The 16,203-nt window shown below is 44.1% G+C and overlaps 1 protein-coding gene across 1 annotated transcript in view; it reads left to right on the forward strand.

The window, feature by feature from the left end:
- zfpm2a (zinc finger protein, FOG family member 2a) overlaps positions 1 to 16,203 on the forward strand; it is a 118,050-nt gene that overhangs the window by 58,691 nt on the left and 43,156 nt on the right. Inside the window, exon 4 of the mRNA XM_049026614.1 lies at positions 2,778 to 2,902. Within this exon, the coding sequence (XP_048882571.1) occupies positions 2,778 to 2,902 (125 nt within the window). The remainder of the gene's footprint in view (positions 1 to 2,777; positions 2,903 to 16,203) is intronic.

Below are 16,203 nucleotides of genomic sequence, written 5' to 3' on the forward strand. Positions count from 1 at the left end.
TGAATTTTAAATATCTGTAGTTTTCTTTTGATGACAGGAGATGCCATCAGACCGCATAAGACACTTTGCATACATAATCATATTTACTACGCCACCTGTGCATGATATATAGTACAGATTTTTATTGCATATGGCTAGTTAAAGACATTTTGGTGAAAACAGGATTTTCAATGAAAAGGTATTTTAAGATCGATTTAAAAGTATGTTATCCAATCTGAAAATTTATTTATTCGTGCCAGTGGTCTTCTGCTCTCATTCATCTGAGTACAGCCTCGCGTTTGGAAACTGGTAACAAAGGCATATTATTGCCTGTATAAGACAAAATAGCTGGTGAAGCTCGTGTATAGAATAAAGGTTGATGTTGTAACCGTGTTCTAATGATGTTTTAACAGTGTTATTAAGTGTGGCGTTTTCCCCGATGCGTATGCAATTTGTACTTTTGGATTCCATGTTCTCCTCAGACCTCTTTTTAAATTTTGCTGGTGTGGGCAACAGCTGTGAAGAGGCAGCTGGGAATTCAAGGTCCTCTGGCTACGTTTGGAAGGGGACACAAACAACTGGCACCCAGTCACTATGCATGCCGCCCCCCTCCCCCCAAACCCTTCCATCCCCCATACCACAGAATCCACCACCGGGGACAGCTTTCCAGAGTGTCAAGCAGGGCTAAGCGTGAGCCCACATCCAAGTGGTAAAGGGCCGATGGCCTTATCAGAGGACAAACAGGATGCATCAAGCCGGGTCTGTTTCTCCGCGTTCCTTTCTCCCTGATGCTTGCCAGCTGTGCTTGGATGCTTAATTATTTTGTCTTAATGAGCTTTACCCACCTCTCCCAACCACGCTGCCCTGCCACTCCGGGTGCTGCCTGGGCTGAGAGGGAAAATGTTCCCGCTCGTGTTTCCCCCTCGGTTCACATAGAAGACAAAGAGTCCAGCAGTGCACACAGGTGCTGCCGTGGAAGGTTTTCCATCCCCTAATACGACCTTTTCATCCGCATTCCTCAGCCAAAAGTATTAGACCCCCAATTTTTTGCACCAGGTGCTAATATCTTAAGCGGTAATTACATGTATTCATTTATTATAATGGAAACCACCTTTTACAGTAGTGCAATCAGGCTGATACCTCAGTGCATTAGAGACATGGGAAAAAGTTCTAGGAGGAAACTCCTGGATAGTGGAGAATAAAGTCTTGGGTGTTGGTGCGATTCAGCAGGTTTAAATCCCGGGAGAGGATTGCTGCTATTCTCTTAGAAAAGGTGCATTCCTTGTAAGGAAACTACAATCGCATAAGTGCAAATATAAATATTGCCAAATATTATTATATAACTCTACTTGTGGTCAGCAGTTCACCTACTAAATCTCTTTTCAGGCTTTCTAAGGATACAGAGGGCAAAAATACACAAGAAAGTTGCAGCAGTCTTTAGCAGGAGTACTGCAATACTTGGGAAATACCCACAATGAGATGTTAAAGATGCCACTCTGGGATTTATTTTTTATTATTTCAGTGTTTTGGCTCAAATGATGCTTGTTAATTGCGTCTCATATGCAGAGAGTAAGAGGGTGGAGCTTTATTAAGGGGAAAGGTGGGGCGCCCCCTGTAGTCTGAGCAGATGCACATGCAGGTTGCTGTGAAATTTAAGGGTCTGATTTCTCCAAAGCCAGTCAGTCTTCCTTAATCGAAACTCTCTGCGTTGCCAAGGCGACCGCTCGGAAATGCACACTTGAGATCCGCATGACTTTCTCGAGAAAGCGGGAGTCGTGACCGGGAGTCCATTATCATAACTATTTGATTAATCACTGCCCTAAAAAAGTACACTAAATCTAAGAGATAAGATAGGGCTCACAGTGCTATCCGGTTACACATTTAATTAGCTGGAGTTCCACAGAGCTCTAACGAGAGGGGCCCTTCCAGGAAAAACCCAAAATAGTTCTGCTGCCAGCTACCAAGCCTGCAACATCTCATTGAGATTATCAGAGGAGCTGAGGGCTTCCAAAAGGGCTTTTGGTGGGGTTATTTTCATATAACCCCCCGCGACACACACACACACACACACACACACCCCATCACAGACTCCTTTCCACTGAAGTTCATCCACAAATGTAAGCAGGTAAGCCTAAGTCCAGGCCCACATTGTCAGTTACACGGCGGTCTGTCTTATTTAGCGTCTTACGTTTGCATTTTATTCATTTAGCCGATAAAGTTATCTCGGACGAAGTGCTACGGTCCACTTGGCAAAAATGCAGTACAAAAGCGCGCAAAATTAAAGTTTCACGATAGCAGATGAGAAGCACATTGAAGCAGAACTCTTTTTTTTAATCTAAAATTTAAACGCTTTGCAGTATTGACTAAAAGCCACTAGGCCAAACCTGGCATGGGTCAGGGTCCCCTGATGAAGCCCCCCTCCCCCGTTAATGACTCACTCGACCTGAAGAAAGCTGCAGAGCAGTCAGTAATCAATCCTGGCGCACTTGTGGATGAAGTTGGATGAAGTTCTTACAGCAAAATGATTCCTTAATCAGGCACGTTAGATGGTAGATAAGCTACGTCTACTAAAAATACAGGAATGTGCCAGTGGGGAAATGTTTTATTTGGGGAAAAACAAAGACTGGGGGGGGGGGCTTAAGGGTCAAGAGATTTGTAGTCTCTCAGAAGCTAACTGTACACATCACCCCTTGAGACTCATGGAGCAAACGAGGGAGATTTATCACTTTAGGTCTCGAGTTGAAAGTTGTCCTGGCAGTTGTAGCCCACGTGTGATGGCTTTCACCTTGCCGTTTTAGGAGAACTGGACGTCTTCCAGAAAGACGGAGAGCGGCGGATTCACAGCCGGCAGCAGCTCTCTGTGGGGACCACGTGGGGGCCGTTCGAGGGGAAGATCGAGATGAGCCCCGACGGTGGCAGCACGGTATGTCGCCCCTGCTTCCCCTCTCCCACGGACGTGCCCTGCCGTTAGCCAGTCGCTAGCTGCTTCGCTACCTTGACTTTGTCTTTCATCGCTTGGAAGCAGCCCCCCCACCACGTACGACGGATCGTGGCGAAGCTGGTTTTAAGGGGAGGGGGCCGTCTCCCTTGACATCCCTTTGACACGGAGTTGACTATTCTGGAGTCAACTTAGCCTAACGAAAAGCTTTGAAGTGCATCCGTTTTAACCCTTTAATCTGCATATTTTACGACTATATGGTTTAATTGGTAGATTTTGAGGTGAGTCCAGACCCTGGTTCAGTCTATTCACCACCCATTGTATTTGATGTTATTCTCCACACAGATTTATAGCAATCAGCTAGCTTCGCTTGTTTAAACATCCTCGTTAAGTTCTTTTAACTACTTAAAAAAAAATATGTTGACCTGACTGCTCTGGTGGAAAAAGAAGTCCTTTAGGGTTTAATATTTAATTTTGCTTTTGGATTAATTAAGCAATACTTATTAAAAATTGTAACGAATCTCAGTTATCCTGTTAGGAAACATAAGGAATTGTCCTCAAGGAGTTTGGGACTCAGCGGTCCATTTTTTTCTCGGATTACTTCTACACAACTTCACTGAATCCTGCTCCAAAATGGTTTGGCCCATTTCAGAGCCTGTATCCCATGTGACCCCACTACCCCCACCAGTAGCTAAGAAATAAATAATGGAATGCCTTTGAAATAACTATGTATTTTTTCCAGTACTGAAAACTTAACACCCTTTCCCATGCCACGTTATAAGTTAGCTTTCCTTGTGGATTAACGCTTCAAAAACGTTACAAAAAGCACAAATATTGGTTCCGCTCCTAACGTGAGTTCACACGGAACGGTCCCACGACGCTCCGATTCGATGACACGCCGGCACCAGAAACAGCGGGGACAATTAAAATGGAAATGCCGGCCGGGGAGGAGGGGAGGAGAGCGAGTTTAAATGCACCTCAACGGAGGAGGCGCGAGGTTATCGCGGGTTCGAACTGAGCCGCTGAATCATTCCCACGTGCCGGTGAAATTCCTTCATTTGAGCAAAAACCTCACAGTTCAAAGATCACCAGTGGGGGTGGGATTTATCGGGGTAATGGTTTGGGGGAGGGTGAGGAGGAGGTTAAAAATAATGTTTAAACCATAGTAATTAAAGGGTTCGTTTAGTGCTGTGCAAGGCTGTGATTTAAGGACCCTGGGGCTCATTTAACACAAGGCGCTTTCTGTGCCGCAAGACACAACTTCTGCGTTTCCCAAAGGACGTCTCTGATGATGACAGACAGGCAGAAGATTTTTCTCTTGTTCCTCTCCTGATACAACGCATTACATGTGGAGATTTCAACTAGATCCTTGGAATGTGCGGAATGTTATTCGGAATGCATTGAGGGTGGAATACCGAAGAGGTCTGTCATTTGACCGTCGAGCGGCACCTCTCTCAGAGCGTCGTTCATAGTTTCACAGAGAGGACGAAGTGGTCGGGCTGGGCTCCTAACACGATTTGGTTTAAACGGAGAATCGGACTCAACGCAACCTTTGGAAACAAGTCGATACCAGTGTGAGGCCATAAGGGGGATCCCATCAAAGGAGACGCTGCAGATCTCTACCCAGGGTCAGGCAGAGAGCTGCCTGGTCCTTATGCATGCTGGGTATTTCACTACTGGGTCATTGGGGGCAATAAAGCACTTAAGTTAGAAATGAAGCTTGATCACTCCCTGCACCTGTACCGCACCCAAGAGGGAATTTCTGCGGCTTGACCTTGAGAGGCTACTAAATCTCAGCGTTGCTCTTTTTTTCATTTGAATTTCGAAACCGTGGAGGTGAATGAATTACTCCAGTCATCCAGGTACAACATTGATGGCAGGTGCTGAAGTGTGGGCTTTCAAATACAGGGTTTGGTCAGCAGACTCAAATCAAGAACTCTACTTGCACAAAGATTGTGCTTCATCATTAATATGCTCTGCCGTCATAAGTGAGAGACACACTGATAAGATAAGATAAGATAAGATAAGATAAGATGAGATGGACTTTATTGATCAGGGGAAATTTGTTTCCCTATTTTTCATATATTTGGTAGTGAAAAAAAGATAAAATGCAGATATTGTCTGAAAAACATGGGAAATGTACATTTTGTTTTCTACTGCATGTTGGAAAAACTTTGCAAGTATTACAGTTGATCTCTAGGTGTCTTTTTTTGGCAGATCTATAGCTGATTACATTTTGAGCCAAGAAGCACGAGTGTGATGTCACACAAATTCAGTCTTCTGTCTCATCGCAGCTTGAAGGGTGACCTGATTCCGGGCATTGTCAATGCTGGATGTTTGACTCGGAGCCGACCGTATGCCATTGTGACCTGAAGGTCATGTTGGAAGCTAATATTCCCCACATGAGGCCAATTCAGATGCAAACATCAGTATGCATGCTTTGTCCGGGGGTCTATGGTAGAATTGTACCTCATAGAGATGTCATAAAGTGGGAAATTTATGAAGATGCTTTGGAGGTGAAATGTTAAGCAGATGCAAAGGTTTGTGGGGATATTTATTCTCTAATTTAGCCATTGAGCTACATTTGCTTAGTTCTATACTTTCAATCCATGTTTTTCTTCTTCGTATCGTCTGGAAGACTTTCATAACTGATTCACTGGTATTGGAGGAGTTTTAGGCTCTTATTATTTCGTTGAACAAAAATTTTAACTAACTCGATGGGGTTTTATCTATGGTCATGGTGCATGATTCTTAATTGCATAGTTGTCACTTGTTCGCTGTGACAAGAAGATTTGGAACATCAACAGGCCTCTGGGATGACCAAGCCCAGGTGAAATTTCGGGAAGCAAATCGAGATTACAGGAGACATCATCATTCATGACACGGGGGGTTGCATTTCAGGAACAGTGGTGCAGTCGGTCAAGGTTGGCCTCTGGCACGTAGACCCAAAGTGTGCCCAGGCCTGTTCCCGACTCTCTTGCGCTTCGCCCGAGTGAGTGATGAAATTACCGCTGCCCTGCCTTCTTCCCCGCTCCTTGGGCAGATCAATCAGACCATTAGACTCCAATTACGCAATCAGCCCCATGCAGGTGAGCTACTATCACACTCAGCAAGGGGGGGGTGGGTCGGAAGGCTCGTGGAAGCCCGCTCACCAAATTAACGCAAATGAATGTTGACACCTAGACCTAAATGTCTGTAGTGGGGGCTGAATTACCATTCTGGGTCGAGGCGATTGAGTAGCAGGTGTCTTAGCTGTGGTAATTACCTAAGCTTGGCAGAACCTGACACAAGCCCATGCCTCATCCTAAGTAGACTTTCGGAAATATTGAGCCCATTTTAGGTGTTAATAATTGATTTGGACAAGAGCTAATAATGGGTTGCAGATTTAGGTTCCGTTCTGGATGTCCGTTAATGAAGGTATGGTTCCTCGTTATGTCCAATTTAAAAATTAACTCTTTGATAATTACGGCACCTAATGAAGGATGCTGTGGCCTACATTGGAAGTACTAAAAAGTGTGCAGTTCCTGACCTGCGCTGAGTCCATGCCGTGTTCCGTAGCGCGATGATAGTGACAACAACTGTGTTTTATTTTTATCTGCTCTGACGGCACCGGTGACGGCTTGTCCTCTCTGTCACCGAGATGTCGCTTGTAGATGTGCTACGCCGTCAGTAACTGAGCTCCTGTCCTTGTGTGTTCTTGTGCCTTCATATGTCTGGTAAAATAGCCAGTTAGTAAACATTTCCTTGCAGCTAACCTTTAATGTGACAGCGAGTCGACTTCAATTGTTACTGTCTTACTGTCCTAACAAGCAATTAAAGATTTCCATGCTAATAAATCTATGTGTTAATATAGGGTTATATTATTGCTGCACACCACTTGCACAGATAAATTTTATATCTACTGTATATAATATATTTTCCTTTTTAATTTTAATGAAGGCTTGTGACTTTGACACAATAGAGGTCCAGGTTAATGAATGTTTTGTCATAAATTTCTAGAGTTTCTCAAATCACTGTTTATTATCATTGACCTTGAACTAAAAGCCCATGACATGCAAAATCCTTTGAAAATGTAATGGTTGTAAATAATTTATATTTCGATAAAAAAAAATCTGTCATATTTTTATAGTTTGGGTTATTGTTTGTTTTTCCTTTCTGGAACGATTAGGCTTTTTCTCCCTTTCTGCTGCATTATCGTGTGATTTGTTTTCGAGGTGTGTTCCACTGCGTTTTTAAGGAGTCTTTATCTGGCTGAAGAGAAGGTACAGTAGCATATGTCTGGGAAAGGGCTTTGATCTTCCGGACGTGCGCTCGTTTCGCAGGGCCCGGGTTCCTCAGCAGCCACCGGAGCGTTGCCTGAGACGCGGAGCTGGAGAGCTTCGACCGGCAGCACGCGGGGGCTGCAAAAAATGACAAGATACTGTCTTAATTTGCAGCTGGAAGAAGGTAGAAGCTGTCAGAGCCCGGAATATTCTCATTGTGTTATTTAGTTAGGGGTTAGGTACAGGGGCCCACATACCAAAAAAAGCTGGGGAAATTATTCAACCCATCACTCATGTATTTATCTCCTTCGATTCCTCTCCCTCCCGCCTGGCTATTCCACCAACCCCCCCCCCCACCCCCACCCCTATTTTCTCCCTCCAGTGTGTTTATTGTTAGCGGCCCAAACTTTAACAAGTGGCAGTGAATTTTTTCCCCCGCCCGAAATTATATTTTTCTTCTTGTCATCACTGCATTAATCACGGGGGAGGCATTCTGAAAAATGTTTTGTTTTGGCGGTCGCAATCTATTTTGCTCGCACGCGCGTGCGTCTGGGCTTGTGTGTGCACGCGCGTGCGAGTGTGTGTGTGTGTGTGTGTGTGTGTGTGTGTGTGTTGTTGTTAATCTGCGCCCGTGGCAGGTTCCCCTTCCGAAACGCAGCGCTAAGCAGCGGTATCGCGCGCCCATTGTTGTAGCCTCTGTCATAGCGAGGAGAGCCGATGCAGGTCTGCTCTCGCCTGATAAGGAAAAGAGGATTCAACATGGCTGGAAAGGAGAATCAGTGGGACTTGAGAGTGGAGTACGGATGGGGCTCGCACGCTCACACACACGCTCACACACACGCTCACACACACGCTCACACACACACACGCACACACATTCTCTGGCTGCTGTATACACACATACACATGCAGTTACACTTGCAAACAACAGTGTTAGATAGATCTGCTCCAGGCGGGAGAGTGGTGCAAAATCGAGGCTTTAGATTACCTGAATGTCATAAAATCAACTGAGTATTATTACAAATATAATGGTACAAACAGAGCGCCTTCATTGTGACTTATTTTAGCTTCCAGTGACAAATGTTACCTGCTTCGACAACATTTTTATAATTTTCAAGGCCAGAAGCGGGTATAGAAGATGGATGGATGGATGGAAAATTTAAGACGCACTTAGAAAATTCAAACATGTCTCCTTGGTTTAATATTTCATGCAATATTATATGTTACATTAAATATTATATAATGAATCCATATCTATTCTTGGCATCTGTGAAATAGCTTATTTAGGAAGATGTGATGGAATCATCTGCGATTGTATGTCTGTCGGATTTTAAGAGCAAATTCAAAGCAGGAATTGACTATTTTGGATTTGGACTTAATCGAAGATTGTGGTCGAGGCGTTAGAGAACAAAACGTGCAAAATGTTAGTGGAAAAGTAGCCAAGTTCCTTTGTACGCGCCTTTTCTAGCTGTGTTGACATGGTTACCGGCGTTGTGTTTATGTGTTATGCTGGAATTGATCGGGACAGACGTATCTAAAGATTTCTGTGTTGGTCTCTTCGTGATTTCACCCTGAACATCAGTTAATCGCTGTAACGATCTTAGGCCACGGCGGGTGGCTCTTAGGGCCTGCCTACCTAGATAGACTTTGCCTACAGGTTATCTGGCCTGAAATTCCCTGCTTCTCCCATGACTATGCAGAGGAGTTAGAGTGTTATCATACCTTTGATTTGAACTACAGAGATACTCCAGAAGAAAACAGCTAGATCTAAACCAATCTACTGTGGGTAAAGGTTTTTCTCATGTAAACAAATTATCTAGCAGTTGGCTTATTGTTAAACCTGTGTGATGTTACAATTAACTTTTTTTTTTTTCTCACACATTTTGTGCTCAGAGGTCTTTTGTTGAAAACTTTACATCATTATCTGGAGGTAACTGCCATTTTTTTTTCCGTTCATGTTATCGTGCTGTAGAGACTATAGCATTGACATCCCCAGCTACATGGATAAAGCTATCAGGAGAAGACTCTCTCCCAGACAATGGAAGAAGAGGAAAAACGTCGTAAATCCGGCCAAAGCATTCCATTTCTGGAGCGTTCCTCCATAGCATGTTAAAATAATCTCAATTATGGAGGGAAGTTCTTTTTTTCTTTAATGAGCGGAATCTTCCAGGAGAACAGCTGAGATCTTCACCTTGTCGTCGGCTAAACGGACAGCTTCCTGTCGTTGCCCCCCCTCCTTTGACGGTTGGGGGGGGGGGGGGGCTGACTGGTGAACTGTGAAAGCTCAGCGAGTTTAGATCGGGAGTCAAGAGACTCCCGACGGTGGGTGGTAGAGTGGGGAGGGCTTTTACTCTTCCCTCCTCCTGGGAGTTAGCTGTCTGCCAGGGAACCAGCGGGGCGACAGCGCTAAAGGTTGTCCGAGCAACATGGCGGTATTAAGCGGGAGCCAGTTGAGCAGACGTTCCCCTCTGCTGCGCCCGCATCACCTTCACGTGCTTCAAGTTCCTTGGCTTTGAGTGCCAGTCCAGAAGTTTGCGGCATTCCCAATTGGGAAGTTGGTCGCAAAATTAAAAACGGTAGCCACCCAGGCTAATCCAAGTTTGCTACCAGTTATAAACGAATGTGTTACTAATTGGATAATTTCACTGGCCTGTATGATGAAGAACATGCTGAACATAGATGGCAAAGGCATGTAAGCTTGTATGTACGCCATAGGAGGAACCAATGGCGAAATAGCACATACGTTCTGCCGGATGCGGTCCCATCTGTCATTGTCATGGCCGCACTTGTTAGCCATTAAAACAACTTCTTCAGGAAGGCCCTATCTTCCCGCTCATTTCTGCCTCCTCCTAATTAGCGTATCGTAATATAGAAAGTGAAGTGGAATAAGTTAATTGTGCAAGTGGTAAGGAACCGGTTTATTACGTTCTCGGCTAATGTCACGAGCGACATGTTGTAAAAGAAAATATAACTCAACACCGTTTCGATGGTCATCCGTTGGCTTTTATTAGCGAGGATATGTGCAAGTAGCCAGTGTTAGTTCCCAGTAACAATAATCATGCTAACTATGATTTGTTACTTCTAATAATAATGTTACTTTATTGATCCCCATGGGGAAATCCTCTATCCTGGTCTCTAAGATGCACATGTAGTTGAGAGCAAGCTTGGCAGCAATCTGCAGCTGTACCCATGGAGCTGGGAGGGTTAAGGGCCTCGCTCAACGCCCACAGACATGACTAACCTGCCTGAGACCAGGCTCAAAACCAGCAACGTTCCGATCACAGGCACAGAGGCTTAGCCCGCTGAGCCTCACAAAGTCAACATCTGACTCCAGCTGCAGAGTCACAGAGTCGCCGTTATGTGCCACGCTCGTCATCTCCTGCACGTTAGCACGTTAGCCTCCTAGCCGCTTCACATTTCACCACGGTCACATGATTAAAAATGGGGAAGCAGAGCGCGTTATATGACAGGCTAGCTGCAGAAGTTGTACCTGCTCCTGAAATCCTCACCTGGGTACTCCAGGGATCACCCAAACTGAAGTTCCTCCTCCCGACAACGCTGGCTGGGGGAGCAGAGAGCATCGAGGCGTGCTTCGCCTCCCCCAGCGGACGGCTTCCTCATGGGTGGCAGGCCCCTGCTGCTGGCCCCTGATAAGTGCCGCTATCCTTTGCACCCCCCCACCTCACTCCCTCCTCTCGTCTCCCCTGCCAAGGCCAAAAACAAAGCCCTGTCAAATGACTACAGATGGATGAACAGCAGAAAATGAAAGTATTCAGCGAAAATACAAGCAGATTTTTTTTTTCTCTTCCGCTAGTTTGTCCTCCACACTATCGCGGCGGTAGATGATAAAGAAACCTGATACGGGACACAGAGAATCCGTCTGGAGAGTGTCCGTCAGGCCACCCCGGTGGTCCTGCACATTGAGCTGTATGTACAGGCCTGTCAAACAAGAATATTATACAGCAAGGCTGTCGGTAAACTAATTGGGTAACAAAGACTATTTCCAGGCCTGGGAGCCCATCTTTTAACAGTCAGAGCGCTGAGAGCTCGATAAGGAAGTTCACGGCTAATGCATTTAGAGGGGGCAGCTTGCCCATCTTTATCTTATTTACTTAACTCGGTGTAAATATTGTCTGTCTTTAAAGTGGATTTATGAAGACTTCGCATTTCGCCAGTTTGCGCAGGTATTAGGGCGTTATGTAACGCACGGCATTAGCGTGCTGAAGTCTGTGGCCCTCGCAAGATGCACCCGAATCGATGACTCTGGAATGTTCTGCATTTCTGAGACACGTGTTCCTTCACTTTTAATTTCATTATAACTTGTTACCCTCTTAAATAATGCAGCTAAATGATCCTTGCAGTGTTGGCTATGAATATATTCTAGAAAGGCATCAGGAAAAGTTTGTAGAGTTCGTCGAGCATGAAGTGATTTGGGCATGTGGGGGGAAAACAGGAAATTATTGATGTTGCCTCTTGGCTCCCTGAATATCTACATTTTTACCTGAGGTCTCTGAGTGGTGCTTTTATTTCTTGTGATTTGCATGAAATTGCTTTCTTAAAAAATGCAGCATAGATGTTGCGAAAAAAACGTAACAGGAAACCTTGCGGAGGCAAAAGGAAAAAAAACAGTGCAGTTCAGAAGAGTGCATATAGCTGGGATTATTTCTGTGGATTTAATTTTGCTTATGTTTACGTTCGTGTTTGTGTCCCCTTTTGATTCTGTGGGGGGTGGGGGGGGTGGGGGTGGCGCTATTACTGCACGGATGCTCATCAGGTCCAATGACAACCCTTCCCAGAACAGCTAACGGTCATGGCAGCAGTGCGAGTGCCGGTCACGTGCCAAACGGCCCCCCCGGGTGTGGGGGAGCATGTTCCACCTTTTCAAATGCCCCCGAAGAGATTGTAATTGCCATACCGGTGAGCCTCACTGGAAGCAGGTACGCTATTGTGTCCCCGTATTGCTGCGCATGGCTGCAGGACCTGGGAAGCTGCATGCAGAGATCAAAGAAATTCAAATAGGAAATTGAAATAACTCGAATGACAAAAATTGGGACTGTTAGATGTCTTTTTTTCCCCCTTAAATTCGAAACAGAATTTTTTTTTTTATTTTTACCTACAGCACTATATGAAAAACGTGTAAGTCAGCAGTACAGTACAGAACCTATTACACAGTCATAATATACGTTTTGATGAAATAACAGTATTTTCACAGGGGGGGGGGTGCATTTCTTTGTTTCTGTCATTGAGGCTGTAACTAGGGGCTCTGGACAATAGTGTGTGTGTACCCAGCCCCCCCCCCCCCCCCCCCCATGCCAGACTTTTAAAGCATGTTTCAGGGGAAGATCTTGTCTGAAGGGCAGGTAGAGCTGCCGCTAAACTAGATGATTCTGGAGTTGGAGGATCTTTCATCATTGCCTGAAGCACTGGCGGAATGTGGGCTGACCGGAACAGGCTGGTCCCCCCCTCCCCCCACTCTCTTCCTCTTTTGGAAAAGGGGCTGCATCATCTCCAGCCATTTCAATCCAGAAACAAATAGATACAAATGCTGTCAAGGTCTGGCCAGTCATCATACTCAAGCACTATACTTTATATTTTAAACTCTCATTTAGCACAGGGTGATGTATACAACAGCATTTGTTTTCTGTTAAGAAATTTATATATAATAATTGATATATATTCCAGGTGGGCTAAAATTTAACAGATAACACTGCACCTCTTTACTGCGCTATGGGAATGTTCAGGAAGACTTTTTTAAATATATTTAAGGTATGTATCACAATCATTTTATTCTGTCAATATTTTATTCTTAATTCTTTTATTTTCCAAATTCCATGTCAGTGTTTTATTATATATATAGTCTTGAATTCATTTAAAATATTTTGAAACTAGTAGGAAGAAATGAATTCAAAATTTCATATATATTCCATGACAATAATCCCAACGATGCATTTCTACCTGCTGTTATAATTGTAATAAATTTAAATGTAGATTTCAGTTGAACAAAGTTTGAAATATATCAGTAAGTGACAAATTATCAGTGGATGGGGCATTCTCTTGCACCCAAGCAGTAAACTAGCTACGGCACCACACGGGGCGGGGGCGGGAGGGGGGGGATTTCTCCAGAATTATCTCCCACCTCACATTCGCTCTTAGGCAAGCAGTTTAAAGGCCAGGCGATTGAGCCAGTGATCCAATTTGAAATGCAGAAATGATTAGAGCAACTTGCCTCATTTCATATCGAAATTCTCTGATTTATGACAGGGCAGCAGCCAAGATCTGTCTCCGAGGGGAATTAGGGTGCGATTTTTGCATATTTCTCTTATTTAGCCTCCCAATAACAGATGCTGGTTGAGGGATGCTGCTTGGTGGTGTCTTTTTGCGTTTTCCTCCACTAGTTTTATCTGAGCGAAATTAAATATAGAAAAACACCTCAGTAAAATTGAACCTTATAGATTACTATGTGTACACGGTACTATCATTTCAGGAACTTGTCTATTTGCCGTTTTCTTTAAATTTAATCGCATTAACAAATGTTTTTTTTTTCATTGAAGTATTAAATGCACAAAGAAGCTTGTCTTCGTTCCGTCCAAATGTCATTTTTGGCCATCCATTTAACCAAGAAAAGGCCCCCGCAATTCATCTACCCTCAAGGCTAAGAAAATATTAATGTGGTAGGCGATAATGAAGCAGAAAGACTGAACCTTAATGAAATTTCCAGTTGACCACTTGCAATTTGTTTAATCGTGGTGAACAACTAATTGCAGCAGACTTTATCAAGGTATGAGTTTGCTTTTGTTGTGAACGGGACCTTCAAAAAAAGAGGTACAGACCTTTTTTTTATCGGCGGTCTGCTCACTGTATTAATAATACAGAAACAAAATCGGAACCATTCATTCATTATCAGTTAAGAATTTCGATCAGGGAGCACGGTGTTCCGCCAAAGAGAAGATTCTGGAAACCAAGATGATTTATTCTTAAGCTTGAGGAGTTTTTTTAAAAGACATTTCCTTCGATGGAAACTAGCTATTAATGCGTAATTTATTACGAGAATATGGCTAGATCGAAACTGGATGTCTTTCACTTGGAATCCAGTTTAATCTAAAGTAATGTAACACGCTAAATATTTGCAGAATATTAATATATCTGCGAATTGTTATTGTATCGTTGTGTTGTTCATTAAAGAAATGAATCACTTCTATAAAAGTAGGTAAATATTTTTCATAACGACATACTTCAAATATTTCAGGATAATCCTCAATATACCATAGAAACCATTCTGGTTTTGATTACTCGGTCTATAATTAGAAGAAATGTGGATAAATAAAGAATAAAAACGTGTCCGTTTCTTTTTCCCTTCGTACTGAAAAAAATATTCAAGATTCACCTGTGGAAAGAGATGATACTGTCAATGACAGTAATGCCTTCAGATAGGACAGTGAATTATTCTGGTTCAGAGGAGCGGGCAGGACTGGGGGCTGTTCATCGCTGTGTTTAATGGCTCTGCTTCAGCATAGTGTGTTATATGCATCAAGCCAGTGCGGAGACCCCGGGCTGCGTCCCGCAGCCGCACCTCCGCGCAGGACGGTCCACCTCGCCCTAGTCGGAAAGCATGAGATCTCTCCTCGTCCCGCACTTTGGACACCCCTGGGGTGAAGGGGGAGGATGCACACCTAGCCTGTCCCTGCAGAATATGGCTGCTAACAGCAGGGTGGCTATTCCGAGTTTGCCGCGAAGTGCACCTGTACACTGGCTGATCGGGTGATTTGGGTGGTGGCTGCAGGCTTTCTTCATATTCTTCAGGCTGCATTCTCCCGGGTGGGGGGGTGTTTCTGATACTGCTGTCAGAGGTTATCGCCAATGTTTTGTTGCAATATGGAGGGATGCTTAGGCGTGCGACATACTATACCCCTTCATTTCTTAATGTATTTGTACAGTGATATTTCTTCACGGTAAATGCAAATGAAGGTCTGCTCCAGTAGTCCCAGCAGCGCGTTAAGAGCCCAGCGTCACCCCTGTCCTGGGCACTAAGGGTTAAGAGTAACCAGCAGTCGTGAAATGGTCAGTGTGACATTAGCCGGTTGTTTACACAAAATCCAGGGGTTAGGAATCTGAGTGTCACAAGCCACTTTCTTCTTTACCTCCTTCAGCTGATCAGAGGATCATGGTATCAAGGAAGGATTAGTAGCGACTTGGGATTTGTGTGATTGGTTAATTTATTGCGGTGATGGCAGGTCTTTCATCTATGGCAGCATTTAATCAGCCCAGCCACACAGGCTATTACAGGTTAGCGCTTTTCTTGAGTCGGTCCGGCGGTGCCATCAGCTCTATCAGAATTCCCCTGAAATTTCCAAATTATCTGGAACAGGCTTTAGCTCCTCAGTAATAAAAATTAGAACAGATTCCTGATAGAGGCTTTTGCTTGCACGGGGCCAATTATAAATAGTACAGCCATGCCACTGAAAGGGGGGAGGGGGTGGGTTAAAAAAAAATCTTAACTCTGAAAGATGTGCCCCCAACTTATCGTCAGCCAACTCCGCTCTGATCCAAATCCGTGCTGCTGAAAATTTATATTAGATTTTATCTCCGGGGCCCTAAGTCTTGAAAAAAAAAATCAATGGAGGTTATCGTTAATGTTGCAGCAACTTGTGTGGAAATATCGATTTTCATTTTATAGCGAATTTGGAGCATCGGTTTGTAATCACTTCCTCGCTGACTACACTGTTTTCACACTGTATCTTTTACACGTCGGGTGGTAGCAGAGCCATCGCGCGGGGGGGGGGGGGGGGGGGGGGGGGGGTTGAGAGGCTACTGAAAAAAGGGAACTGGTGGAAAAAAAGAGATACGAAAATCAGTCTGTGGAGGGGAAAAGTGCTTTAACCACAGTACAGATACTTGATTTGCCTCTTTTTAGTGCGAGGTCTTTTAGGACATTGTTTGCATTTAACGAAATTATATTTTAATTAATTCAATTTCACATTCATATTTGTATGTTTATGGATTTATATTATACGATTGTAGGTTTTA

This window comes from Brienomyrus brachyistius, chromosome 9, assembly GCF_023856365.1.
Source record: "Brienomyrus brachyistius isolate T26 chromosome 9, BBRACH_0.4, whole genome shotgun sequence".
Taxonomy (NCBI): Eukaryota; Metazoa; Chordata; class Actinopteri; order Osteoglossiformes; family Mormyridae; genus Brienomyrus; species Brienomyrus brachyistius.